This window comes from Lampetra fluviatilis, chromosome 64 (assembly GCF_964198595.1).
Source record: "Lampetra fluviatilis chromosome 64, kcLamFluv1.1, whole genome shotgun sequence".
NCBI lineage: Eukaryota > Metazoa > Chordata > Hyperoartia > Petromyzontiformes > Petromyzontidae > Lampetra > Lampetra fluviatilis.
The window spans coordinates 362,186-389,114 of record NC_136338.1 but is presented as its reverse complement, the minus strand read 5'-3'; the positions used below and the strand labels follow the sequence as shown (position 1 = coordinate 389,114).

Genomic DNA, 26,929 nt, shown 5'->3' with positions numbered 1-26,929 from the left:
TCCCCAATGTAACTGCTACCACAGAGGCAACTTAGTTTGTAGACGCCAGGGTACTGTATGTCTGGAATCACATCTTTTACAGACGGTACCAGATCACGGATTTTATGTACTGTGTTGAATCGGACCTGGATCTTGTGTTTAATCAGGATTTTGGAGATCTTTTTTGTGACCCCAGCAATGTAGGGTAAGGTGATGGTCTTGAAAGGCTCCTCAACAGGATCCTTCTTAATGGTTGGAGTGATGGCTTTGCGGATTGTGTAGTCGGAGTAACCATTAGTCTTAAGAGCTTGGCGTACGTGTTTGAGTTCACTGGAAATGTGTTCATGGTCGGAGATGCATTGGGCTCTATGATATAGAGTCTTGATGAGGGAATTCTTCTGGGATGGATGGTGGTGGGAATCCGGTTTTAGATAAGCATTCGTGTGGGTGGCTTTCCTGTAGACCGAGTGGCTCATTGAACCATCAGGTCTCCTTTTGATTAGGACATCCAAAAAGGGTAGCTTGCCATCATTTTCGACTTCCATGGTGAATCTGATGGCTGGGTGTATGGAATTGATGTGGTCGAGAAATTGGTCTAGAGCAGGCCGGCCATGTGGCCAGATGACAAAAGTGTCGTCTACGTACCTCTTCCAAAAGGTCGGGCGTAGAGTGGCAGTCTGGATGGCGTCCGTCTCAAATTTCTCCATGAAGATGTTGGCTACAACCGGAGATAGGGGGGAGCCCATTGGGGTGCCCTCAATTTGCTTGTAGAAGGTTCCATTCCAGGTGAAGTATGTATTGGTTAAGCAGTGTCTCACCAGGGGGGGGTACCCCCCCTGGTGAGAAATTTGAGACGGACGCCATCCAGACTGCCACTCTACGCCCGACCTTTTGGAAGAGGTACGTAGACGACACTTTTGTCATCTGGCCACATGGCCGGCCTGCTCTAGACCAATTTCTCGACCACATCAATTCCATACACCCAGCCATCAGATTCACCATGGAAGTCGAAAATGATGGCAAGCTACCCTTTTTGGATGTCCTAATCAAAAGGAGACCTGATGGTTCAATGAGCCACTCGGTCTACAGGAAAGCCACCCACACGAATGCTTATCTAAAACCGGATTCCCACCACCATCCATCCCAGAAGAATTCCCTCATCAAGACTCTATATCATAGAGCCCAATGCATCTCCGACCATGAACACATTTCCAGTGAACTCAAACACGTACGCCAAGCTCTTAAGGCTAATGGTTACTCCGACTACACAATCCGCAAAGCCATCACTCCAACCATTAAGAAGGATCCTGTTGAGGAGCCTTTCAAGACCATCACCTTACCCTACATTGCTGGGGTCACAAAAAAGATCTCCAAAATCCTGATTAAACACAAGATCCAGGTCCGATTCAACACAGTACATAAAATCCGTGATCTGGTACCGTCTGTAAAGGATGTGATTCCAGACATACAGTACCCTGGCGTCTACAAACTAAGTTGCCTCTGTGGTAGCAGTTACATTGGGGAAACCAAACGACACGTCTCAGACCGCATTCGTGAACATAAAGCTGATCTAAAACACGGTAGGACAAACACCTCAGCCGTGGCAGACCACTGTTACAACTCAGTGGGCTCACATGACATTGACTTCTCCAAGACGGAGGTTCTCTGCAAGCCATCTGGCTATCATGAGAGATTCGTTCATGAGGCGATCCACATATACAAACACAGAGACAATTTTAACCGAGAAGATGGATTCAGGCTTAGCAATCATTGGAAGGACGTAATAAACCATTTCGATACACATTAGGGTGAGTTGAATAATACATAGTGTTATATTAAAATGTATAAAGTATAGGGTTGTTTACAGCAATACAGTATATAATTTAATGTTGGGTTTATCTATGGCAGTATATAGTACTGTATATGCTAAGAGAATAAAGTTTAGATGGAAGTATATTATATACTTCTTACGACGTAGAATTGTAATTTATTATTTGTTGTTAGTAACTCAGCTTATTGTAGAGTATAGTAAGTATCAGTTTATATTTTAGTTTTCTATGTAGTTTTTACTTTGGTTTTCTACGTGGTTGTTTGGTAAATGCAGCTACATATCATTAACATTCCTTTCCTTTATTAACGTTGTTCCTTGCGCCCCCCCGTGGTGCTGTTGATCCTGCATAATGCATGGGCATAATGGGACTTTGAAACCCCTCCGCCCCCCCTCCTACGCATTGCCCATTGGTATGCTAAAATTCCTCTTCATATGCACATTCTTTTGTTAAGGCGCTCCTCCTCGCTACACCTATATAAGCTCCTAGCTTGATAATGTCTCATTCTTCGCCTGAGGACGGCTGCTTGCGTTGTGGCCGAAACGTCGTGAGAATTGTTTTATTATGTTTTTTATTTTTTATTTTATTACTTCCCTTCTACGTGACTTTACCGAAAGAACCAAGAAGAGGAATTGTAATCTTAATTTAGGAGCTTTCGTGACTGCAGGAATTATTCTTTGGTTCTTTTTCGGTTAAGTCACGTCTAAAAGTAAAATAAAATAATAAATTAAAATAACATATTACGACGTTTCGATTGCAACACAAGCAATCATCATCAGGCATAAAAGAAACAGCAACAAAAAATCTAACTAGAAAACTATAGACAGACATACAAGCAGACAGACATCACGACGGCACACAGAGAGAGGACACAAATCGGAAAACTATAGACAGACATACAAGCAGACAGACATCACGACGGCACACAGAGACAGGACACAAATCGGCACAAAGAGAGGGGTCGTTTCTGTGATGGTCCTTAAATATAGAGAGGGGGGGCGGGGACGGAGAGAGGGAGGGGGCAGAGAGAATTAGCACATCAATGAGTGTACGGCAACGTAGTGTACGGCAACATACTGCTGTGGAACGGGCACGCAAGATTGAAAACTAGGAGGCACACGAAAATTAAATAACCTAGCAAAATATCGAAATGTGATGTAATACAACACAAAGAGTCGGTTAACACACAATTAACGCATAGCCTGGTTGATTACGTGTTTCAAAATTTGCTAAGTTAGAATTTTAAGTGTGAAAATTCTAAAGAGAGGACACAGGCAGAGAGAACAAATAGCCAGAAAGAAAAGGATAAGCTTAAAACTTCCCCGTAGAAGTGGTTCAATCTTAATTTAGGAGCTTTCGTGACTGCAGGAATTATTCTTTGGTTCTTTTCGGTTAAGTCACGTCTAAAAGTAAAATAAAATAATAAATTAAAATAACATATTACGACGTTTCGATTGCAACACAAGCAATCATCATCAGGCATTGTTGCTGTTTCTTTTATGCCTGATGATGATTGCTTGTGTTGCAATCGAAACGTCGTAATATGTTATTTTAATTTATTATTTTATTTTACTTTTAGACGTGACTTAACCGAAAAGAACCAAAGAATAATTCCTGCAGTCACGAAAGCTCCTAAATTAAGATTGAACCACTTCTACGGGGAAGTTTTAAGCTTATCCTTTTCTTTCTGGCTATTTGTTCTCTCTGCCTGTGTCCTCTCTTTAGAATTTTCACACTTAAAATTCTAACTTAGCAAATTTTGAAACACGTAATCAACCAGGCTATGCGTTAATTGTGTGTTAACCGACTCTCTGTGTTGTATTACATCACATTTCGATATTTTGCTAGGTTATTTAATTTTCGTGTGCCTCCTAGTTTTCAATCTTGCGTGCCCGTTCCACAGCAGTATGTTGCCGTACACTACGTTGCCGTACACTCATTGATGTGCTAATTCTCTCTGCCCCCTCCCTCTCTCCGTCCCCGCCCCCCCTCTCTATATTTAAGGACCATCACAGAAACGACCCCTCTCTTTGTGCCGATTTGTGTCCTGTCTCTGTGTGCCGTCGTGATGTCTGTCTGCTTGTATGTCTGTCTATAGTTTTCCGATTTGTGTCCTCTCTCTGTGTGCCGTCGTGATGTCTGTCTGCTTGTATGTCTGTCTATAGTTTTCTAGTTAGATTTTTTGTTGCTGTTTCTTTTATGCCTGATGATGATTGCTTGTGTTGCAATCGAAACGTCGTAATATGTTATTTTAATTTATTATTTTATTTTACTTTTAGACGTGACTTAACCGAAAAGAACCAAAGAGGAATTGTAATATGTATTATTTAATAATACACTTCCAGCTATCACTTGTGACGGCCAGGTCGCTTCTGTAAAAGAGCGACATAGCTCAGTGGAGGCCTTACCTGGTAAAACAAATAAAAACAACTTTAGAGTTGCCACCAACCGGGTCGATTTTGGCTGAACACGTGTCACGAATAAAAACTCAAATGCAGGGCCCAGGCCCCTGCTGATGCCTCCTGGATAGATAAATAAGTAATATGCATTATTATATTATTAATGCGAAGGGAAACGTCCAAATGTTGCAGAAAACTGTAAGCGCTGACCTAAGCACACACAGGCAGTGAAGTTACGTAAGAATAACCAATATTATCGACAAGGGTTTTTTGTTGGGTTAGATCGCGTAAATATAAATATGTCGTTAAGCCAGCCACCACCCGACACAGCCAATTAATAAAAGTTATAAGATTTCTGTTTACGTGACAAACCTTACTAATTGGCTGTGTCGGGTGGTGGCGGGTTTAACGGCACATTTATGTTGACGCGATCTCACCCAAAACTCTATTATGAATAAAATTGAGTTTTAAATTGGATAAAACTTAAAAAACAAAATCCCAAAACGCACTATCGCCCCAAATGGACACTTGATCACTTTCTCACTTGACCGCTCACTCACTCGCTCGCTCGCTGACTCACCTCACTTTGCTAGGTGAACAAGTGTAAAAAATCAACGTCCCATGTTTCTGAAGCCTGTGTCCGTCATCTTCCAGGGCGGCATCACCTTAATTTGTGCGTTTGACAGCAGCTCAGCTGAACGGGCGGGTGACACTCTGGGCTACTTGCCCAGACAAGAATGCCACGTCTAATCCAGAGCGGGGTGAATCCGGTGCATGGTTCATACCGCCTCTGCCCATCTTATTATCGCCGGTGGCTGCTCTTTCTATTGTCAGAAAATATTGGGTGGGCCACGATGGCGAGATGTTAACGACCTCGCCCGGTATGCAGGAGGTCGTGGGTTTGACGCCTGCTGTATATTTGGAGTTTGCACGTCTCTCTCTCCGTGGTGAAGTGGATTTTTCTCCGGGTCCTCCGGTTTTTTCTTTCCATATTTAGAAACACGCGTTAGGAGTGTTTGGCTCCTGTAAATTTTCACGTGACGATGAGCCAATTTGTTGGGCTATCATTTGTGATAGCCTAGGGGCTTCCGATTAAGAGCTACATAGAGCAGTGGGCCTGACCTGGCAAAACAAGAGGTTAGTTAGGTTGAGTGGGAGATGGCTTGGAAGTGAAGCCCTGGAGTCTGCTATAGAAGTGTGGGGGCTGGCTGCCGGGTGGCCTGGAGATGGGTGTGCAGCAACGGATTCTTGTATCCACCTGTGCGGAGCTTTGAAACGGCAAGGCACTCTGAGTGGCGTACCCAGGTGGGAGGGGTCAGTTGATGATGACGCTGATGACGATGGTGATGATGACGCTGATGACGATGGTGATGATGGTGATTATGATGATGACGAAGGTGATGGTATTTGTGATGACAACGACGATGGAGATGGTGATTCCGATAGGTAACTCGTGAAGCTGATTGACGAGTTCGTGTATTGATGGCGAAACCAACTCTGTGCAGCTGCCAATTCCGGCCTGCAGAAGTGGACATGACAGAGCTGCCTCGGAGATGCCTTCTTCTTCAAACTAAACACAAACTTTGTGTCTAATTTGTTATCCTACCCCCACACTTCCGATTAGCACGGTTGGCTACATACGGTGTGAAATAAGTTACACGTACATTCATACGGTCCACACGCAGTCGAGGGACAGCACTCTCCCCCCTGCTGCCCCACACCAAAGTAACGCTCGTCAGTCAACCCAACATTTTGGTTATTTCTAAATTTATTTTTTCGAATAGACTCAGGAATGTGGAATTTCCACCACTGGCTCCGCAGGGCTTCGCGCGGGGGAAAGGCGCGGCGATAGCCTGAAGGCTCGGTACATATTTGAGCGGAATCCAAATGACTTTGGACGTATTTATTTCCGGGGTTGTTGTGCCCCTGCTGCCACTGCTCCCCCCGGTCGTTTGGAGGTGAAGGTTTCAGGTCCCGTGGAAAGTTGAGGTCACTACTGGAGGTCATTGTAGCAATAAAACGGAACAATAAAAATGTCGGCACAATCTCTCTTCACGAGTGTTTGTCATTTGTGAGAAAATCATATATTTTAGTCGTTGCTCTGCATCTGCATCAGCGATACGAAAGAAGAAGTAGAAGAGAGAGAAGGGCCACGCTTTGATCAACGGGGGCAATGTCTTGTTTGTCAAGGTAAATTGCCAAGAGCAACTCGGGTTGCAAAACAAACAGAACAGGCGTCTTATATTTCATTGCCGATGTAAAATACTAAACCCAGGGATACAAATCCGGTTCATCACGGATCCCCATGGCGGCATATTGCCATAAACGCGCACGTGCATTCACGTCCCTGGTTTTGCAATCGTGTTTCCTGGGAGCTGAGAGGCAGCCCTCTTACAAGGACGTAGAGAGATCGAGAGTGACACCCAGAGCCATGTGGTTACATCGAGAGCCGTCGAGTTACATACTCGTGATGATGACCAAAGTGAAGATGGCGATGATGGCGATTATGACGACGACGATGGTGGCGATGATGATGATGACGACGATAATGATGATGATGATGGTGGTGGTGACGATAATGGCGATGATGAGCATGATGACGATGATGATGACGACGCTAATGATGATGATGGTGGTGGTGACGATAATGGCGATGATGAGCATGATGACGATGATGATGACGACGCTAATGATGATGATGGTGGTCGTGACGATATTGGCGATGATGAATGAGTGACTCCCGAGTTGCATACCTGGGTGGGGCGGTTGATGATAATGGGGATGACGGTGATGCTGATGATGCTGATGACAATAACGATGATGATGCTGATGAAGACTCTGATGACACGATGATGATGTTGATTATGATGTTGAAGATGATGATGGTGATAATGATGACGTTGACGATGATAACGAGGATGAGGATGGCGATGACGGTGATGATGACAGTGATGATGATGACGATGCCGAGCGAGAGTGCGACTCCGAGTGGCGTACCCGGGAGGGCGGTTGTCGGGCACGTCGCGGTCGAGGGGCAGCCGGTCGCTCAGGTAGGCGTTGTAGCCGTAGGCGAGGAAGCGCGCGCACGCAGCGCGCCTCTCGCGGGGGGGCAGCTGCCCCCCCCACTCCTTGAAGAGCGGCAGCTCAGGCCGCGCCACAAACTCGTTCCCCTCGCACTCCTCCTCCTGCTGCTGCTCCTGCTGCGGGTCCCTGCCCCCCAGCCCCGCTGCCGCCTGAGGCGCATTCCTGGCGCTCTTCATCTCTTGACACGACACGAAGAAACGGGACACAAGCTCTCGAGAGCGAGACGTTCACTACCTCGCTTGGTATGCGGGAGGTCCGTGGTTCGATCCCGACCCTGACGATGCCTGCTGTTGTTTATTTGTATAAGCGAGGTGTGGGGGGGGGGCAATAACTCGAACCCCATGCAGAAGGAACAGATGGATATCGCTGCAGTGATACGTGCCGCTCTCCGAGTCGTCGCGGCCATGATCGTAGCGGGCGCTCAGAATCAACATCACGCGTTTACGAGTCGTATGGCTGCCACGTGACGATGATAATTGCCGCTTCGTTGAGCTCTCATTTGTGATGGGCAGGTCGCTTCAGAAAAAGAGCTGCGTAGCTCAGTGGGGCCCCTTACCTGGTAAAGCAAAAACCCCCATGCTTTATAGTCGAGTTTAAACCCGGGTTCTCGAGTGTGGCGAGTTGATGGCTCCATCATGGTCGCACAGAGTGGCCCTCTACAGCTCTCGAGCCTGGGAGGCGCCTTCCACCACCCCCACCACCAGCAGCAGCAGCAGCATGACCGAGCCTTTGCTGTGCGTGGTTTTTTCGAATGTCAGACGAGCACAAAACTGTGCTCGTCTGACATTCGTCTTCTTTCTCAACACAATGACTCCGTACCGAGCTGCCTAGTTAACTGCCTCCCATCAACCCTTCCCACCCGACCTTTTCCACCGCCACACCCAAGCCGAGCCAAGCCGAGCCAAGCGGTTGCGTAATAAAGTTCAAGTTTAAATCTTGACTTAAAGCTTTCGTGACTGCAGGAATTCATACTCTTTGTGTCTTTCGGTAAAGTCACGCTGAGGCAGTCCGCCTGCTGTATTTTTTCACCAAAAGACGATTACTTGTATTGCGATCGAAACGTCGTGATTTTTTATATTATTTTTCTATCTACGTGACTTTACTGAAAGAGCCAAAGAGTATAAGTTCAAGTTTGTTCCATTGAAGCCAGCTGAGAACTCACAAGAGATTCGGGATAAGTCATCTGTAATGAGCGAGTGGGTGGGTGAGTAGGTGAATTAATTAGCGAGTGGGTGGATGGGTGGTTGAGCGAGATGGTTGGTGGCTGAATGGATACGTGGCTGAATAAGTGATTGAGTGAGATGGTGGGTTCACGAATTATTGGGTGAATGTGTAGTTGAGGGATGTTGTTGTGGCCGCGGGGAGTTGTGGCCATGGGATCTGTGGTCAAGGGAGTTGTGGTTGGGGAGAATTTGTGGCCGGGGGAACTGTTGTGGCCGAAAGGAGTTGTGGTGGTCTTCATACCTTGCAGGATCTTCACCACCATCCTCTCGATGTCGTTCAACTGTTCCGTGTACGGTTCGCTCTCCAAACGCCTACGGATGCTGAACATCGAACCAGGAGCCTCCCCCCGGATGGACCTCGTGGAGGAGGAGTCCGAGGTGTCGTCCGAGTTCCTTTGGAGCCAGAAGAGGTTGACCAAGCAGGAGACGAGCAGCGCCACGCACAAGAGACTCGACCTCCGTGCCATCGCCATGGGAAGATCTGGAGCAGAAGCAGAATCAGACTCGTCATTTATCCTGAGGCCGTGACCCTGACACCTGCCGAAGATTTGGAGTTTGTGTCCACATTTAGAATCAACATAACGCTTTTAGAGTATTCAGTGGCTTTTTTAAATTCCCACACGGTAAGCTACTATGTTGGACTATCATTTTCGATAGCCAGTTCGCTTCTGGAAGAGAGAACGCAAACTTCAAATATACCAGCAGGTGTCGGGTTGGGATTGGACCCGCGACATCCTGTATAGCAGGCGAGGGAGTTAACATCTCCTAGCCACCGTTGTGCCCAATATAGTGCCGACAGAAAGTTTGTGAACCCCCCTTTTAGGATTTTCACATTTTTAGATATTTCAAACCTAAAATGTTGCTAGATCTTAATCTAAGTCCTAATAATAAAGATAACCTGATTAAACTAATTACACAAAAACATGATACTCTTTCAGCATTTATTTCTCTTCCATTGATTCTCCATGCCATAACCATGTGTGGAAAAACACGTTAACGTTTACATTCAGTAACTGGTGACACCCCCTTGAGCAGCAATGACGCAACGAATCGTTTCCTGTAACCATTGGTCAGTCTCTCACATCGGGTTTGAGGAATGTTGACCCATTCCTCCTGACATGACTCCTTCAACTCGGTGGCATTTGAGGGTTGCCTGCCATGGGGACAGCTCACTTCAGATCCTGCAGCAACATTCAGATGGGCTTTAGGTCCGAACTTTGACTCGGCCATTGTAAAAAATGTTTAGGATCATTGTTTTGCTGCAAGACCCACTTTTGGTTCAGTTTCGGCTCATTCTCCGCTAGAATCTTCCAATACAATGCAGAATTCACGGTACATGATGCCAAGCCGTCCAGGTCCTGAGGCAGCAAAGCAACCGCAAACCACCACATTCCTCCCACCATGCCGGACGGCTGGGATGAGGTTCTTCTGTTCGAAAGCAGTGTTTGGTTTTCGCCAAATATAACGTTTCTCATTGAGGCCAATAAGTTTTGAATTTGACTCATCTGTCCAGAGAAGATTGTTCCAGAAGTCTTGTGGATCATCTGTGCGCTCTTTGGCAAACTCCAGACGAGCAGCCAAGTGGTTTTCTCCTTGCTATCCTTCTGTAATGCGGGCGAAAGCGACCTTCCGGATGTGACGTCACGAGGAGGCGGAGCCAGGTGACGTGGGTGAAAGGTTGGGGTCCTTAAGCGGGTAAACCGGAAAGAGAAGTCAGTCGGGTTGTGAATGGAAAAGGGTGAGGCCACGAGGGCGAATGAGAGGAGGGGGGCACCGCCGGCGAGCGGGAGCCGACCCCAGAGTACAGCCAGGAAGGCTGTGTGTTAGAGGCAGCGGTGTGGCTGCAGAGAGTCGCAGGAGCGACGAAGAGAGAGAAGAGTACAGCCAGGAAGGCTGTGTGTTAGAGGCAGCGGTGTGGCTGCAGAGAGTCGCAGGAGCGACGAAGAGAGAGAAGAGTACAGCCAGGAAGGCTGTGTGTTAGAGGCAGCGGTGTGGCTGCAGAGAGTCGCAGGAGCGACGAAGAGAGAGAGACAGCACGAGTCTGTCAGAGCGCTGCGGAGTGAGCAGCAGCGATTACAGCCAAGGGGGCTGAGAGTGAGTAACAGCAGCGGAGCTACTGTGGGGCTGCAAGAGCGACAAAGAACAGCAGCGGGGCTGCTGATGGTGACTGGAGTGACATCGGAACCAGCACTGAGAGAATAAGAGAGACAGCCGTGTGGGAATGCAGTACGGACCAAATAAAGGACACTGAGCCAGAGATCGTGGTCAAGTCTTTTATTACACTTCTATGAACTTCATTCTTGTTCAGTCTTCCCTCTGAAAGATGAGTCATGTACACTCACATTCGCCAATGCGAGAGTGGCCTGCAGATCATTGGATTTTTCTCTGGGGTTCTTTGTGACTTCCTTGATGATTTTCCGGTGTGTTCTTATGGAGATGTGGACGACCGCTCCCTGCGTAGAGTGACTGTGGTCTTGAACTTTCTCTATTTGTCGAATCTCTGTTTGATTGTATTTGGTGGAGCTCCACATCCGTAGAATAGTTTTGTAATCCTTTCTGGACAGATGAGCATCAATAACTCTTTTTCTGAGGTCCTCAGAGATTTCATTTGATCGTGGAATGACTTGTTTCCACACACCTCTATGGTGAAGACCAAACTCACAAAGTTTCTGATCTTTTTATCGGGCAGGGCCTCCCAAACTCACCCCTGAACATCTACGTAATTCATTAAACACCTGATTCAAATTATTCCCCGTAATTAAGCTAATGAAACCAAGGGTTCACTTATTTTTTAACATACCCTGAATCTTAATTAATAATTGTTTGTTTGTTTTTTACGTAATTTTGGTTCAAAAGACATAAAATTGGTTAATATAAACCCTGTTAGATATTTAATGAAAGGTCGGTTATGATTCAAGAAGGCTATCGGGTTCAAACTATGGAATCTCCATCACTATGATTGCGGTTCACACGAATCTTTTCTTGCACTGTATCTCTCTCTATGCGTGTTACAATCGGCCGTGTTGATCCAGAGTCGTTGGAGTAAACACGCGTGGATGGAACTGGCTCTGGGATGTGATATCATTTATGGCGGCGTTGCTAGGTACACTTCCCCACTTTGTACCAGGCACTGTGGCAACAATGTGAGCTGCAAGGCAGGTGCAGACGAAACATATACAATGCAATGAGACTCTTGCCGATTCGGCACGTATGCACATACAGAATGTCCAATCAAATGTCAATTTATGAACGTGAAATTCCCGTTTGGCTACTTTGCATAAATACAGAATGGGACCACGCGTCTCCCTGCTACTCACACGTCCGGCCGTCCACTCATCAACCGATCCGCTCCCACACCAACCCATCCACTCACCCATCCGCCCGCGCTGATAATCATTACACAACACAACCAGATAATCATGTGACCGTGAGCGAACTCGGGTTCACCATGATTTGCAGGGCAGTGCGCTAACCACCTCGTCACCCCCCCCCCCCACTTTTTCCCACCCCCCCACCTTCCCACCCACCCCCCCACCTTCCCACCCACCCCCCCACCTTCCCACCCCCCCACCCACTTTGCCACCCCCCACCCACTTTGCCACCCCCCCCACCCCCCCACCCACCCATCCACTTTACCACCCCCCCCCACCCACTTTCCCACCCCCCCACCCCCCACCCACCCACTTTCCCACCCCCCCACCCACCCATCCACTTTACCACCCCCCCCCCCACCCACTTTACCACCCCCCCCCCACCCACTTTACCACCCCCCCCACCCACTTTACCACCCCCCCCACCCACTTTCCCACCCCCCCACCCACTTTCCCACCCCCCCACCCATCCACTTTACCACCCCCCCCCACCCACTTTCCCACCCCCCCCCACCCACTTTCCCACCCCCCCACCCACTTTCCCACCCCCCCCACCGACTTTTCAACCCACCCACCCACTTTACCACCCCCCCACCCCCCCACCCACTTTCCCACCCCCCCACCCATCCACTTTCCCACCCCCCCACCCATCCACTTTACCACCCCCCCCCCCACCGACTTTCCCACCCCCCCACCCCCCCCACCCACCCATCCACTTTACCACCCCCCCACCCACTTTCCCACCACTATTTTACACCACTATTATACACTACAACACACTACAATATACACCACTATTATACACTTCAACACACTACAATATACACCACTATTATACACGACGTTATTTACTACAACACACTACACTATACACGACACTACGATACACACCACTATTTACACTACGTTATATACTACACACGACGCTACTACACAGCACACGACTACGATGTGCACTACTTGAGTACATTAACACCACACGTAACAGAGTAAAGTGTAAACAAATGACGCCAGGTGTGCAGTGGACGACACCCCCTAGGAGCTATCTGCTCATGGATGGTGATGATGATGACGAGTCTGCACCCATTATAATAATTGGCACGGATATTCCGCAGGTATCGGCTTTCAGCGAGAACTTCGCGCGCGATTCTCACCGCACAAAGTCGGGCGCGCCGACGACTGCAGAGTGGCCGCCTGCGAGCGGTGGCGCAGCGGTTGGCACACTCCGGCTCCGCGTAGAAATCCGCGGCGGTTGGCGCACTCCGGCTCCGCGTAGAAATCCGCGGCGGTTGGCACACTCCGGCTCCGCGTAGAAATCCGCGGCAGCCACCCCTCGGCGTGGATTTCCCAGTCCCACGGGGCCCGGCGGACCTCAGCAACGGCAGCAGTCCCTAGGCACGACCACCACCATTCCCCGTTCACTCGCCCAGCCGTACTGACCAGCGTGGTGAAGTATGGTCAAAGAACGCCGCACGGCCGAACACCTTCACCCAGGGGGAGTCTCGCTATGCCGTATATTGGACTACATGCGAGTGTGTGTCTATGTGTATATGGGTGCGTATGTATATTTGTGTATGTGTGTGTGTCTGTGTGTATATTGGGGCCTCCCTTAGGTCGACTCAGCCTCGAATGAGTACCTGGTGCAGTGGTGTGTAGACCTCGCCACTAGGGATACAAAGGCGGCCGGGCGTGGGGCTGACCACCCACCCCCTTGTGTGCTGCTACTCGCTACTAACAACGCCTGTCCCGACAGTCTGTTGGACGCAATACGGGGGGGATATTTGGCTTTTGCGTGCGTGGGTGGGTGAGGATGCGGGCGAGTGGGTGGGTGGGTGAGTAAGTGAGCGAGTGAGTGGCAGGTTGGGTGAGCAAGTGAGCGAGTGGGTGGGTGGCTGGGTGAGTAAACGAGTGGGTGGGTGAGTAAGCGAGCGAGTGGCTGTGTGAGCCACCACGGAATTTATTTCCTTCAATCGCCACCTGCGACACCGAAGCGGACCCCACCTATCCCGCGCGTGTCGCTCTGGAACACTCGAGGCAGATTCCACTTCACTCACCTGCAACATTCAGCCAGGTAACGCTCATTACCGGCTTGAGATGTTGGTCATTGTTGTCGAGTGCCGATTATGTGGCAGGTAAGTCGATTTTAGTCTGTTTGTAATCTCGCCACCTTATATTTATACACGCGCGACACATTTACAGATGCCCCACTCATTGCTGATTTAACTTATGCCGCTAGCATTACCCCCGCCACCCCCGTGTCTCTCTCTATCTCTCGGAGCAAGCGAGTAGATTATTTTTGTTCTCTTAAAAAATTGTGATTTTGCTCGAGTATCTTGCCGTTTAGAAGTTATGGTCTTCACAAAAAAACGAGATGTTAACGAGAGAGACGTGGAGAGAGAAGGATACTTTGAAAGGAAACTTTTATTCTCTTGCCTCGGGGAATTATGTTTGTCGCTCGTGCAGTAATTACGCGGGGTATCTACAAATGGATCAGCCTGCATTGAATCCCATCCAATCCACCCCCTGTATTTTGAATAATAAGTTCAAATTGCGTCTTATTATTCGATCGTTGTGTGTATGTCCAGATTTGTGTAACTTTGACTGCGTCTCATAATCCGGTGTCGGTGTGAATCGATTTGCATCGTCACCACCGTGTGCAGATACGTCGCGAGCATACGCCGGTAAAAGGAACTTGGCATCTTGTACATTAATACGGCTAAACAATCCGACGTTTATACAAAGCGAATGACCGAACATATTATATTATTTTGAGTTGGCAACTGTTGATTTTTTTGAGGTTATAAATGTTCCGTATGAGAGAGCGAGAACATTTTGGCGTTAACTTTACATTCATAAGATAAGGGCAAAGATCCCCCGATAGCCTTAACAGACTGTCGGGGCAAGTGCTGTTAGCGAGTAGGACCACCTATGAAGGCCGGCACTGTGGCACACGAGGGGGTGGGGTGGCCAGCACCATGTCCGGCCGCCTTTGTCTCCCCAGTAACGATGTTTACACACCACACCAGGTACTTATTTGAGGCTGAGTCGACCTAGGGGAGACCCATGACCGGTTCAGATAATCGGCAATGGTGTTGGCCGTGAGCGGGAATCGAATTCTCTGCACGCTTAGAGCCACACACACACACATCATGCACGACACTTGCATAACCCCACATTCATCTCCCTCCGGTAAGTGCTGTGCACTTTGTTTTTAATCACAATGCAACCTAACACGATTGCGGTAGGTTCCATTGTGTTCCTGGGTGTGTAATTATAAATCGTGTGAGCTTGGACTCGGCTTCATGTCATTTGCATACTGTTTCCTTTGCCAAATATTACCCAACAGGTCATAACCAACGTCGAGTTTTACGTTTATGGAACTGGAATAAATAATGAAGACTACGTCCAAGCCGGCAGAATGGATGACGATGACATTATCGAAATGTAATTCGATCATAGGCTGCTCGAATGTGTGGTTCCTATTCAATTTCTGCAATTCAGTAGTTTTTTTGCAAACTTGCAAATTTATTATAATGAAAATATAACCTGCATCAATCTCTCCACCGTATGACCCCACCAACCTCAATTATTTGCGTGCCAATTTAAAGCGATAGGAAGTGCAAATAATGAAGATTCGTCGATGCCGAGGTATTTCAAAAATACTCACAAATCAAGGAGCTTGTAATCTTTCTCCTTAATATCTTCCCCGACCTCTGAGCGTCAACTCTACGTTCCGCGTACGCGAGCCGCAGAGAGGCGTTTCCGTGATTTACACGAATCTTGCGAGAAGCGACAACCGGCGTGGACATAAAAACCCAACTTCCTCGCGACAATAAAGATGACCACAGCGAAAATGGTGGGGGTGGTGGGGGTGGTTGTGGTGGTGTGGGGTGGTGGTGGTGTGGGGGTGTGGGGTGTGAGGGTGGTGGTGTGGGGTGTGGGGGTGGTGGTGGTAGCGTGGGGTGTGGGGGTGGTGGTGGTAGCGTGGGGTGGGTGGGGGGGTGGTGGTGGTAGCGTGGGGTGGGTGGGTGGTGGTAGCGTGGGGTGGGTGGGGGGGTGGTGGTGGTAGCGTGGGGTGGGTGGGTGGTGGTAGCGTGGGGTGGGTGTGAGGTGGTGGTAGCGTGGGGTGGGTGGGTGGTGGTGGTAGCGTGGGGTGGGGTGGGTGGTGGTAGCGTGGGGTGGGTGTGAGGTGGTGGTAGCGTGGGGTGGGTGGGTGGTGGTAGCGTGGGGTGGGTGGGTGGTGGTGGTAGCGTGGGGTGGGTGGGTGGTGGTGGTAGCGTGGGGTGGGTGGGTGGTGGTGGTAGCGTGGGGTGGGTGGGTGGTGGTGGTAGCGTGGTGTGGGGTGGGGGTGGTGGTAGCGTGGGGTGGGTGGGGGGGTGGTGGTGGGAGCGTGGGGTGGGTGGGTGGTGGTAGCGTGGGGTGGGTGGGTGGTGGTGGTAGCGTGGGGTGGGTGGGTGGTGCGTGGTGTGGGGTGGGGGTGGTGGTAGCGTGGGGTGGGTGGGGGGTGGTGGTGGTAGCGTGGGGTGGGTGGGGGGTGGTGGTGGGAGCGTGGGGTGGGTGGGTGGTGGTGGTAGCGTGGGGTGGGTGGGTGGTGGTGATAGCGTGGGGTGGGGGTGGTGGTAGCGTGGGGTGGGTGGGGGGTGGTGGTAGCGTGGGGTGGGTGGGTGGTGGTAGCGTGGGGTGGGTGGGTGGTGGTGGTAGCGTGGGGTGGGTGGGGGTGGTGGTAGCGTGGTGTGGGGTGGGGGTGGTGGTAGCGTGGGGTGGGTGGGGGGTGGTGGTAGCGTGGGGTAGGTGGGTGGTGGTGGTAGCGTGGGGTCGGTGGTGGTGGTAGCGTGGGGTGGGTGGTGGTGGTAGCGTGGGGTGGGTGGGTGGTGCGTGGTGTGGGGTGGGTGGGTGGTGCGTGGTGTGGGTGGGTGGTGCGTGGTGTGGGGTGGGTGGGTGGTGGTGGTGTGGGGTGGGTGGGTGGTGGTAGCGTGGGGTGGGGGTGGTGGCAGCGTGGGGTGGGTGGGTGGTGGTGGTAGCGTGGGGTGGGTGGGTGGTGGTGGTAGCGTGGGGTGGGTGGGTGGTGGTGGTAGCGTGGGGTGGGTGGGTGGCGGTGGTAGCGTGGGGTGGGTGGTGGTAGCGTGGGGTGGGGGTGGTGGTAGCGTGGGGTGGGTGGGTGGGTGGTGGTAGCGTGGGGTGGGTGGGTGGTGGTGGTAGCGTGGGGTGGGTGGTGGTGGTAGCGTGGGGTGGGTGGGTGGTGGTAGCGTGGGGTGGGTGGTGGTAGCGTGGGGTGGGTGGGTGGTGGTAGCGTGGGGTGGGTGGGTGGTGGTGGCGTGGGGTGGGGGTGGTGGTAGCGTGGGGTGGGTGGGGGGTGGTGGTGGGAGTGTGGGGTGGGTGGGTGGTGGTGGTAGCGTGGGGTGGGTGGGTGGTGGTAGCGTGGGGTGGGTGGGTGGTGGTGGTAGCGTGGGGTGGGTGGGTGGTGGTGGTAGCGTGGGGTGGGTGGGTGGTGGTGGTAGCGTGGGGTGGGTGGGTGGTGGTAGCGTGGGGTGGGTGGGTGGTGGTGGCGTGGGGTGGGGGTGGTGGTAGCGTGGGGTGGGTGGGGGGTGGTGGTGGGAGCGTGGGGTGGGTGGGTGATGATGGTAGCGTGGTGTGGGGTGGGTGGTGGTGGTAGCGTTGGGTGGGGGTGGTGGTAGCGTGGGGTGGGTGGGTGGTGGTGGTAGCGTGGGGTGGGTGGGTGGTGGTGGTAGCGTGGGGTGGGTGGGTGGTGGTGGTAGCGTGGGGTGGGTAGGTGGTGGTGGTAGCGTGGGGTGGGTGGTGGTAGCGTGGGGTGGGGGTGGTGGTAGCGTGGGGTGGGTGGGTGGTGGTAGCGTGGGGTGGTGGTGGTAGCGTGGGGTGGGTGGTAGTGGTAGCGTGGGGTGGGTGGGTGGTGGCGTGGGGTGGGTGGGTGGTGGTGGCGTGGGGTGGGGGTGGTGGTAGCGTGGGGTGGGTGGGGGGTGGTAGCGTGGGGTGGGTGGGTGGTGGTAGCGTGGGGTGGGTGGGTGGTGGTGGTAGCGTGGGGTGGGTGGTGGTGGTAGCGTGGGGTGGGTGGGTGGTGGTAGCGTGGGGTGGGTGGGTGGTGGTAGCGTGGGGTGGGTGGGTGGTGGTGGCGTGGGGTGGGGGTGGTGGTAGCGTGGGGTGGGTGGGGGGTGGTGGTGGGAGCGTGGGGTGGGTGGGTGATGATGGTAGCGTGGTGTGGGGTGGGTGGTGGTGGTAGCGTGGGGTGGGTGGTGGTAGCGTGGTGTGGGGTGGGTGGTGGTGGTAGCGTGGTGTGGGGTGGGTGGTGGTGGTAGCGTGGGGTGGGTGGGTGGGGGGTGGTGGTAGCGTGGGGTGGGTGCGGGGTGGTGGTAGCGTGGGGTGGGTGCGGGGTGGTGGTAGCGTGGGGTGGGGTGGGTGGTGGTAGCGTGGTGTGGGGTGGGTGGTGGTAGCGTGGTGTGGGGTGGTGGTGGGAGCGTGGGGTGGGTGGGTGATGATGGTAGCGTGGTGTGGGGTGGGTGGTGGTGGTAGCGTGGGGTGGGTGGGTGGTGCGTGGTGTGGGGTGGGTGGTAGCGTGGTGTGGGGTGGGTGATGATAGTAGCGTGGGGTGGGTGGGTGGGTGGTGGTAGCGTGGTGTGGGGTGGGTGGTGCGTGGTGTGGGATGGGTGGTGGTGGTAGCGTGGGGTAGGTGGGTGGTGGTGGTAGCGTGGGGTGGGTGGGTGGTGGTGGTAGCGTGGTGTGGGGTGGGTGGTGCGTGGTAGCGTGGGGTGGGTGGGTGGTGTGGTGGTGGTAGCGTGGGGTGGGTGGGATGGGTGGTGGTGGTAGCGTGGTGTGGGTGGGTGGGTGGTAGTAGCAATATCGGCAAGTCTAACGAGGCTAACGGGTCTCAGAGTCACTTTGACGTGCGAGGGATCGCGACCCGAACGTGACCGTGAAGGTGACTTCTCCAAGCACGTGGCGCAGCGATGTCCTCGCTGGTTCACGTCCCTCCTCGTCGAGCGAGACGATTGTGTTTGTCAGCGAGTGGCCGCCACCCGCCACCCGCCACGACTAATCACGTTTTTAATTCGAGCAATTATTTATTTAATTCGACTAATTATGATGAAGGCGCAGCCCCTGCGATGTCGTCCCTGCTTCACGCCACTCCCGTCGAGAAGGGCTCGTTGTGTTTACTTGGTTTGGCTGCCCCCCCCTCCCGTACTATCGCACCCCCGACTCGCACGGCTTGGCTACGTAGGGTGTGAAAAAAGTTCAACATCCACACAGACAAAGAGACGCACGCAATCTCGCGGCTTAATTCGGTACAAGCGCAGCACCTGCAACGGCTCCCGATGATTGAATAACATTTGGAGAATCTCGTTGTCATCCACTCCGTCGCGTTCTGAATTATTTATGCTCGATCCGTGGACTTGCAACTCGACGTTGGTGATAACCTGTCGGGTAACATTTGACAAAGTCAACAGTCTACAAAAGCTTTGAAGCCAAGTAGAGGTTCACACCTTTTATAATAATTACACATTTAGAAATACACATTTAGAAATACATGATGCAACTTAACTCGATCGCGAATGATGCGAATGCGGTGTTGTGTGAGTATTGTGTATAATATGTGAGTATTGTGTATAATGTGTGTGCTGTGTGCGTATTGTGTATATTGTATATGTTGTGTATAATGCGTGTGTGAGTATTGTGTATGATGTGTGTGTTGTATGAGTGTGTATATTGTGTGTGTTGTGTGAGTATTGTGTATAATATGTTAGTATTGTGTATAATGTGTGTGTGTGTGTGAGTATTGTGTATAATGTGTGTGTGAGTATTGTGTATGGTGTGTGTGTGTGAGTATTGTGTATGGTGTGTGTGTGTGAGTATTGTGTATGGTGTGTATGATGTGTGTGTGAGTATTGTGTATGGTGTGTATGATGTGTGTGTGAGTATTGTGTATGGTGTGTGTGTGTGTGAGTATTGTGTATAATGTGTGTGTGAGTATTGTGTATGGTGTGTATGATGTGTGTGTGTGTGTGTGAGTATTGTGTATGGTGTGTGTGTGTGTGAGTATTGTGTATAATGTGTGTTTGTGTGAGTATTGTGTATAATGTGTGTTTGTGTGAGTATTGTGTATGGTGTGCGTGTTGTGTGAGTATTGTGTATGGTGTGTATGATGTGTGTGTGTGGCTCTGTGTGTATATACAATGAATGCTGTGGGAGGGGTGAGCGCTACGCCGCGCTCCAAACCCGGCGAGCCAATTTCGAATCCTGCTCACGGCCAGCGCCAGTGACGATGATCTGAACCGGTCCTGGGTCTGGAACACTTCTTCCTTCCCATATCAGTAAGCCACTGGGAGCTCTGCGCTTTTAAGTCATCACCGAGATTAAAAAAAACTTGTTTAAAAAAACTGCTTTTTGTGTTTTAGTTTGTTGTCCTTCCCCCGCATCTCCGAAGTTCAACGTGAGACAAACCATGGTGGTGTGGGGTGGGTGGGGTGGGTTGTGCCCACTGCTGCTGCTGCTGGGTGGGACGAACGCGGGGATTCGGGAAACGTGACCCCCCTCCCTCCCCTCCCCTCCCTCCCCTTCCCTCCTCCCTCCCTCCCTCCCCTTCCCTCCCCTCCTCCCTCCCTCCCTCCCCTTCCCTTCCCTCCTCCCTCCCCATTGCCGCTCCCCTGCGTGACAAGCGTCGTAATGCCACCTCCGCCGCCGTGGAAGAGGAGGCCAAAGACACCAATTGGCAAGGATCTCCGTGTGTTGCTCTCGAACTCCCCTCTAGTCGAGAGAGCCCCTTCGGCCAGCGTCGTCGTTAGAATGAGAAGGTTTATTTTAGACTGCAGCAGCAGGAGGAGGAATCCGATGAGGTATGAAGCTCTTTTACACAGATGTCCAGGAGTTGATGATGGTGTTGATGTCCAGTAGAGGCACGGGGGTCAGAACGCGAAAACAACAACAGTAGGAATAGATTACAGGATAGCACCATTACCCCCATGACCAGGAGCGTAACGGGGGCAACAGGGGGTAACGAGGGTAACGAGGGTAACGAGGGTAACGGGGGTAACGAGCGTAACGGGGGTAACGGGGGCAATGGGGGTAACGAGCGTAACGGGGAAAACGGGGGTAACGGGGGTAACGGGGTAACGGGGTAACGAGGGTAACGGGGTAACGAGGGTAACGAGCGTAACGGGGGTAACGAGGGTAACGAGCGTAACGGGGGTAACAAGGGTAACTAGGGTAACGGGGTAACGGGGGTAACGAGGGTAATGGGGGTAACGAGCGTGGGGACGTGGGAGGGGGCCACGCCACCTCCTCCACCCCCGCTGGTTGGGGGCACCCTTCCAGCCTCGTGATGAGATTTATTTTCAACAACAGTGCAACAAGAATTGGTTAAAAACGCGGGTTCACACTTTTTTTGTGCATGAGGATGTATTTAATTCACGTTCCACGTTTTTATTGAAAGTAAATAATTGATTAATTCGATTTTTAACGGATCACCACCACTGCGGAGCTGTAAGTGGCTGTTCGTAGACGGAGCGGCCCCCACAGCGTGAAATGTTCGAGACCGTGAGGGCATCACGACGATGTGGATTGGGGGCGAGGAAGTAGCAGCCGTGGTGTGTGTGTACCGTCATAGCCTCCAGGTTGCGTGACTGAGCGAGAGACAAATCAAATATTGGGCCAATATCCAAACCGCATGCGCTGATAATAATGTGGAGCTGCTAGGCTAACATGCCCCCTGAACTGATAATGTAGCTATTAAGCCCACACGCCCCCTTAGCTGCTCTTGCCTTGCTCAATGTCATCTCCGGACGTGAGAGAGATACGTGTAGACAGCGCAGTCGCTTTAAATGTAGCAAAAACAATAAAAACTCGACCCAAACCTTGGACCGGTTTCGAGTTCATTGGACCGCGGGTTTCGGATCGTAAGCTGTGTGTCAGTGTGTGTGTGTCAGTGTGTGTGTGTCAGGGTGTGTGTCAGGGTGTGTGTCAGGGTGTGTGTCTGTGTGTGTGTCAGTGTGTGTGTGTCTGTGGGTGTGTGTCAGTGTGTGTGTCTGGGTGTGTGTCAGTGTGTGTGTTTGTGGGTGTGTGTCAGTGTGTGTGTGTCTGTGGGTGTATGTCAGTGTGTGTGTCTGTGTGTGTGGGTGTGATAGTGTAGCGGTTAGCGCGCTGCGCTATGAACCTGGCGACCCGGGTTCGATTCCCGCTCACGGCCAACACCGGTGACGATTATCTGAACCGGTCCTGGACCTCCCCTAGGTCGACTCAGCCTCAAAATGATTACCTGGTGCGATGCGTAAACATCGCCGCGAGGGAGACAAAGGCGGCCGGGCGTGGTGTTGGCCACCCACCCCCTCGCGTGCCGTGCCGGCCTTTATTGGTGCTCGCTAACAGCACTTGCCCCAACAGTCTGTTAAAGCTCCACGGGGTATCTTTGTATTACTCATCACCTCCCGAGACAAGTTCTTGGGCAGCACTTGGGGTGAGACCCTCGGGAAACCAGCCAGAGAGATGCTCCCAGGGGCACAACTGCGGCGGGGGGGGGATGCGAGATCCGAAATAGCTACGGATGTTTTTTTAACGCCGTATATGAAATAGCATGTAGGCTTTTTTTTCTATTTAAAGCTTCGTGACTGCAGGGATTAATATGCTTGGTTTTTTCGGTGAAGTCACGTAGAAGGGAAATAATAAAATAAAATAAACAATAACATTCTCACGACGTTTCGACTGCAACACAAGCAATCGTCATCAGGTGTGGAAACCACAGCAAGAAAATGTAAAAAAGTGGCGGTTTTTTCTTAACGAGCACAACCGCCAGTTGCCGTGGTGCTGACGTTAAGAAAAAACCGCCACTTTATTCAAATTTTCTTGCTGTGGTTTCCACACCTGATGACGATTGCTTGTGTTGCAATCGAAACGTCGTGATAATTTTATTGTATTTTATTATTTCCCTTCTACGTGACTTTACCGAAAGAACCAAGAATAAGCATGTAGGCTGTAACTAGATATTATTATTTAAGTTCCACCCGTGTATTGCGTTTAGATAAAGACAGTCTCAGTGACTATCAATAAAAGTTAAACTATTTAAAGTTACAATGCTAAACAATTAAGTTATCGTGCATCTTGCTTTCATGCCGGTCCCATCAGTCTAGGATTTCCTCAAAGGGGTTGGTGGGTCACGCAACCTGATGCTGCTCTATTGATACGATAGCCAGGTGCGTGCATCGGGCTTGGTCCATGGTAGACCTCAGGTCGCTTTTAATGAATATTTTTTTCCCGAATAATGTTGTCTTTACGTGTTCTGTTCCTTGTGTACGTCTTGTTGATTCGGGGCCTTTGCATGGCCGACTGGGCCCCTACGTATCGCAAGACCTTGCCACACTTACCCCTTCTAGATTTGAAGTTTTCGTGACTGCAAGGATCCATACTCTTGGTTCTTTCGGTAAATACTCTTAGTTTTTTTCGGTAAAGTCACGTAGGTAAAAAATAAAATTAAAATTAATGAAAGTAAAATAAAAATTCACGACGTTTTGGAGGCAACACAAGCTTCCGTCTTCAGGTGGAACCGTCACAGCACGATTGCTGTATCAAGACGGAAGCTTGTGTTGCCTCCGAAACGTCGTGAATTTTTATTTTACTTTTATTAATTTTAATTGTATTTTTTACCTACGTGACTTTACCGCAAAACCGAAAAGTATGAATCCTTGCAGTCACGAATGCTTCAAATCTTTCGGTAAAGTCACGTAGGTAAAGAAAATAAAAAATAAAAATGAAATAAAAATAAAATATACAATTTGATTTATTTTGATATTTTATTAATTTTATTTTCTTTACCTACGTGACCTTGTCACACTTACCCCTCCCCATGGTTTTTAAATGTCAGACGGGGGCACGAAGCTGTCGCGAGCCCGTCTTCTACCTGCGGTATTTTATCCCGGGGACAGAGTAGTGATGTCGTGGTCAGCTCACCGCGTCCGTGAACCTGGGGTCAACGGAGTTCAACTCCAGGCCAAGGGTGAGACGAGATTATTCGGTTTCTTCCCGCTCTCCCCCCGGGTACCGTGCCCCCCCCCCCCAAACCGGCACTGACCGGCGTGGGGAAGTTTGGTCAAACAACTGGCTGGATTGTGCTTGATTCGGATAGGTGAAAAGGTCGGTTAAGTTAACGTGTAAAGAAAACGGCAGTGACTCCCACTTAGTGGAGATGGTCAATGGGCGCCATGAGGTAGCATCCTGTGGCTAGGCGAAGTGCTTGGTTTTGAGTCGAGATGTGAAGCTTTCGTGACTGCAAAGATTCATACTCTTTGGTTTTTTCGGTAAAGTCACGTGGGTAAAAAATAAAATAAAATAAATGAAAACAACTAAATTAAATCACGGCGGTTTAAAGCTTTTGGCAACCTGTATAGGAGAGGTTTGGGCACCAAATGGGACTGGCATAATTGATTATAGGACGTCCAATGGCTTTGTAGGTTAGGAGTAAAGTCTCCTTTTGTTGACCACAAGATGTGCCGGCTAAAGCCCGTAAGATGTTATTTCGCTTGTTAACTTTTGCGTGGACGTTTCTGCGCGTGTTGAGCGAAGCTGAACATGGTGTCAAAGGTTACACCTATAATTTTTGGGGGTTTTGCTAGTGGGAGGCGTTGGTTGTTTATTATGACTCATAATTTAGGTTTTTGGGTCAGATCGCGTTATTTATAAATGTGTCGTAACCCTCCACCACCCGACACGGCCAAACATGGCCTTGATGGCAAAATAACACAGCGTTTACCGAAAGCAAACGCACACTGATGCCTATCTGAATGCAGATTCACATCAATACCCAGCTCAGAAATCGTCTATTATCAAAACACTCATACACCGGGCTAAAACAGTGTCAGATGGTGAGAGTCTAGTGAGAGAGATGAAACATGTTAAATAAGCACTAAGACAGAATGGCTACAATAATTCTCAAATTAACAGAACACCGAAGGCCAAATCACGAACGCAAAGCAACACTGCTGAAAGCGATAAGATTGTTCAAACAATCAAAATACCATACATCTCAGGAGTAACTGACAAATTAGCCCAGGTTTTGCAAACGCAAAACATTAAAGTAAGATTTGGTAGAGTGCACAAAATTCAAAAACTGGTATCTGGCACTAAAGACGAATTGCCTAAATTATCAACAGAAGGTGTATATCGGATTAATTGTTTAGGTGGCAGATGCTATATTGGACAGACGGGACGTAACATCAGCGTAAGATTAAAAGAACACCAAAGAAACATTAAATTATCTCAAACACAACTGTCGGCAGTGGCAGAGCATGCTTGTTAACAAGGACACTCAATTGATTTTGATAACGTTGAAGTGTTGTGTAAAACTAATTATTACTGGCCAAGACTTATTAGAGAATCCATTGAAATTGAGAGAAACAGAAATAACTTCAATCGCTCTGACAGCTACAGGCTTAGTGCGGCCTGGAAGCGTATTATTAAATAAATACAATTACAATTCCTTATAAGGGAAACAAATACCAATGAATAACAATTGAATGATTACCAATCTATATAATTACAATACCCTCCCCCTCTTTGCCTCGAATCACTGCACCAGATTGAATTGAATTAAATGATGACGTCACCATGATGCTGCTCTATTTAAGACCGGAAGCAACAGGAGAGCTTCACCATTCTTGCCCGATGAAGCTGATTGTAATAATCAGCGAAACGTCGTACTACTCAAATTTAAAATTGCTGTTGATTCTCTTTTCAGCACACCGGTGGGCTAAAGAAGTGAATTATGTTGTCCTTTGAAAAACGTGACACATTTTTTTACTGTTTGGCCGTGTCGGGTGGTGGAGGGTTACGACACATTTATAAATAACGCGATCTGACCCAAAAACCTATATTATGAATAATATTGGTCGCGAAAGCCTCCACGTGTTAAATTGTTTATTATGACGATGGGATGTAAGTTGGCTTGACGAGGATCAGGTGTGATCATCAAAATCATCGTCACCATCATCACCACCATCATCACCATCATCACCATCATCACCATCACCCTCATCACCATTATCATGCGACGCCACAACCGTTGTCATGAACGCCAAACAACGGCGGCTTCTCTACGTGGCCGCGATGCCGAATGCTCTCGGAGATATTTAAAAACGGCGCTGCACCTCTCGGCCTCAAACTAAAACGCTGCTGTTTGGTCTGGGCCACAGCAACCCAGAGTCCTCGTCCTGCATCGTCCAGTGATAGAAATCGGAGCAGGGTGACTGCTGCTGGCCGGTTTTCTCGCCGCTTTGCTCTGCTCGATTCCTTATCGATCATCTTATTGCGAGTCCATCCCCTGTCCCCCCGATGAAGCTTGGGAGATCTGAATGAGGTTAACATATTTCGCAAACACCACGTTGTTGCGAAAATCCAACGCAGAATATGCCTCGGTTTGATCTTCCACGAAGCAGCTCATGGTCCACCCTAAACCGGACCCACTGGACAAACCATGGCAGATGCAAATACCTGATGCACTAAATGGAAAACTCTCCCGTAGTGTGCGACTTGTGGTTATCCAGAACAGTCGGTCCAACGTGTCACGTCGCAATGCCCCGATTCACAAATACGAAGGAGGCATCACGGCAATGATACCACCCACTGGCCCATCACGTGATTATCTTGGTGTGATCGCCCGCGAATGAAACTTTAGTCGTTGCTCTGCATCTACATCAGCATCCGTGCGGATAGTAGAGGAAGAGGATGATCGCTCTCCGATCGCTACCGCCATGGTCACTGTTCCAGTGGGCCTCACTCGTCGATTCCTTAACCCCCTGCTGCGTCTGGGACTACCAGACACTGGCTGTGTATTTGTCTCGATGTACGTCGGCAATCGTGCTCATGTGAGGTGTGGGGGAAGGACAACAAACTAGACATAACAATTAGTTCTAAAGAAATTAATTTGTCAATCTACATGATTTGAAAATGGATAGCTCCGGTGGCTTCCTAATATGGGAAGGAAGAGCATTCCAGACGGCCGCGGAAAGCGCATCTGTCTCGTCCCTTCATTCACGCAGTCACAAGCCAGACTC

General features: G+C 50.2%; 1 protein-coding gene across 1 annotated transcript in view; it reads right to left on the bottom strand.

The window, feature by feature from the left end:
- The window catches only part of LOC144951951 (polypeptide N-acetylgalactosaminyltransferase 18-like), a 61,505-nt gene extending 45,811 nt beyond the window's left edge, over window positions 1-15,694 (bottom strand). Inside the window, exons 1-3 of the mRNA XM_078882323.1 lie at window positions 15,553-15,694; window positions 8,756-8,995; window positions 7,205-7,469 (exon numbers count right to left, since the gene is read on the bottom strand). Coding sequence (XP_078738449.1) covers window positions 7,205-7,469; window positions 8,756-8,995; window positions 15,553-15,694 — 647 coding nt within the window. The remainder of the gene's footprint in view (window positions 1-7,204; window positions 7,470-8,755; window positions 8,996-15,552) is intronic.
- Between the last annotated feature and the right edge of the window lie 11,235 nt (window positions 15,695-26,929).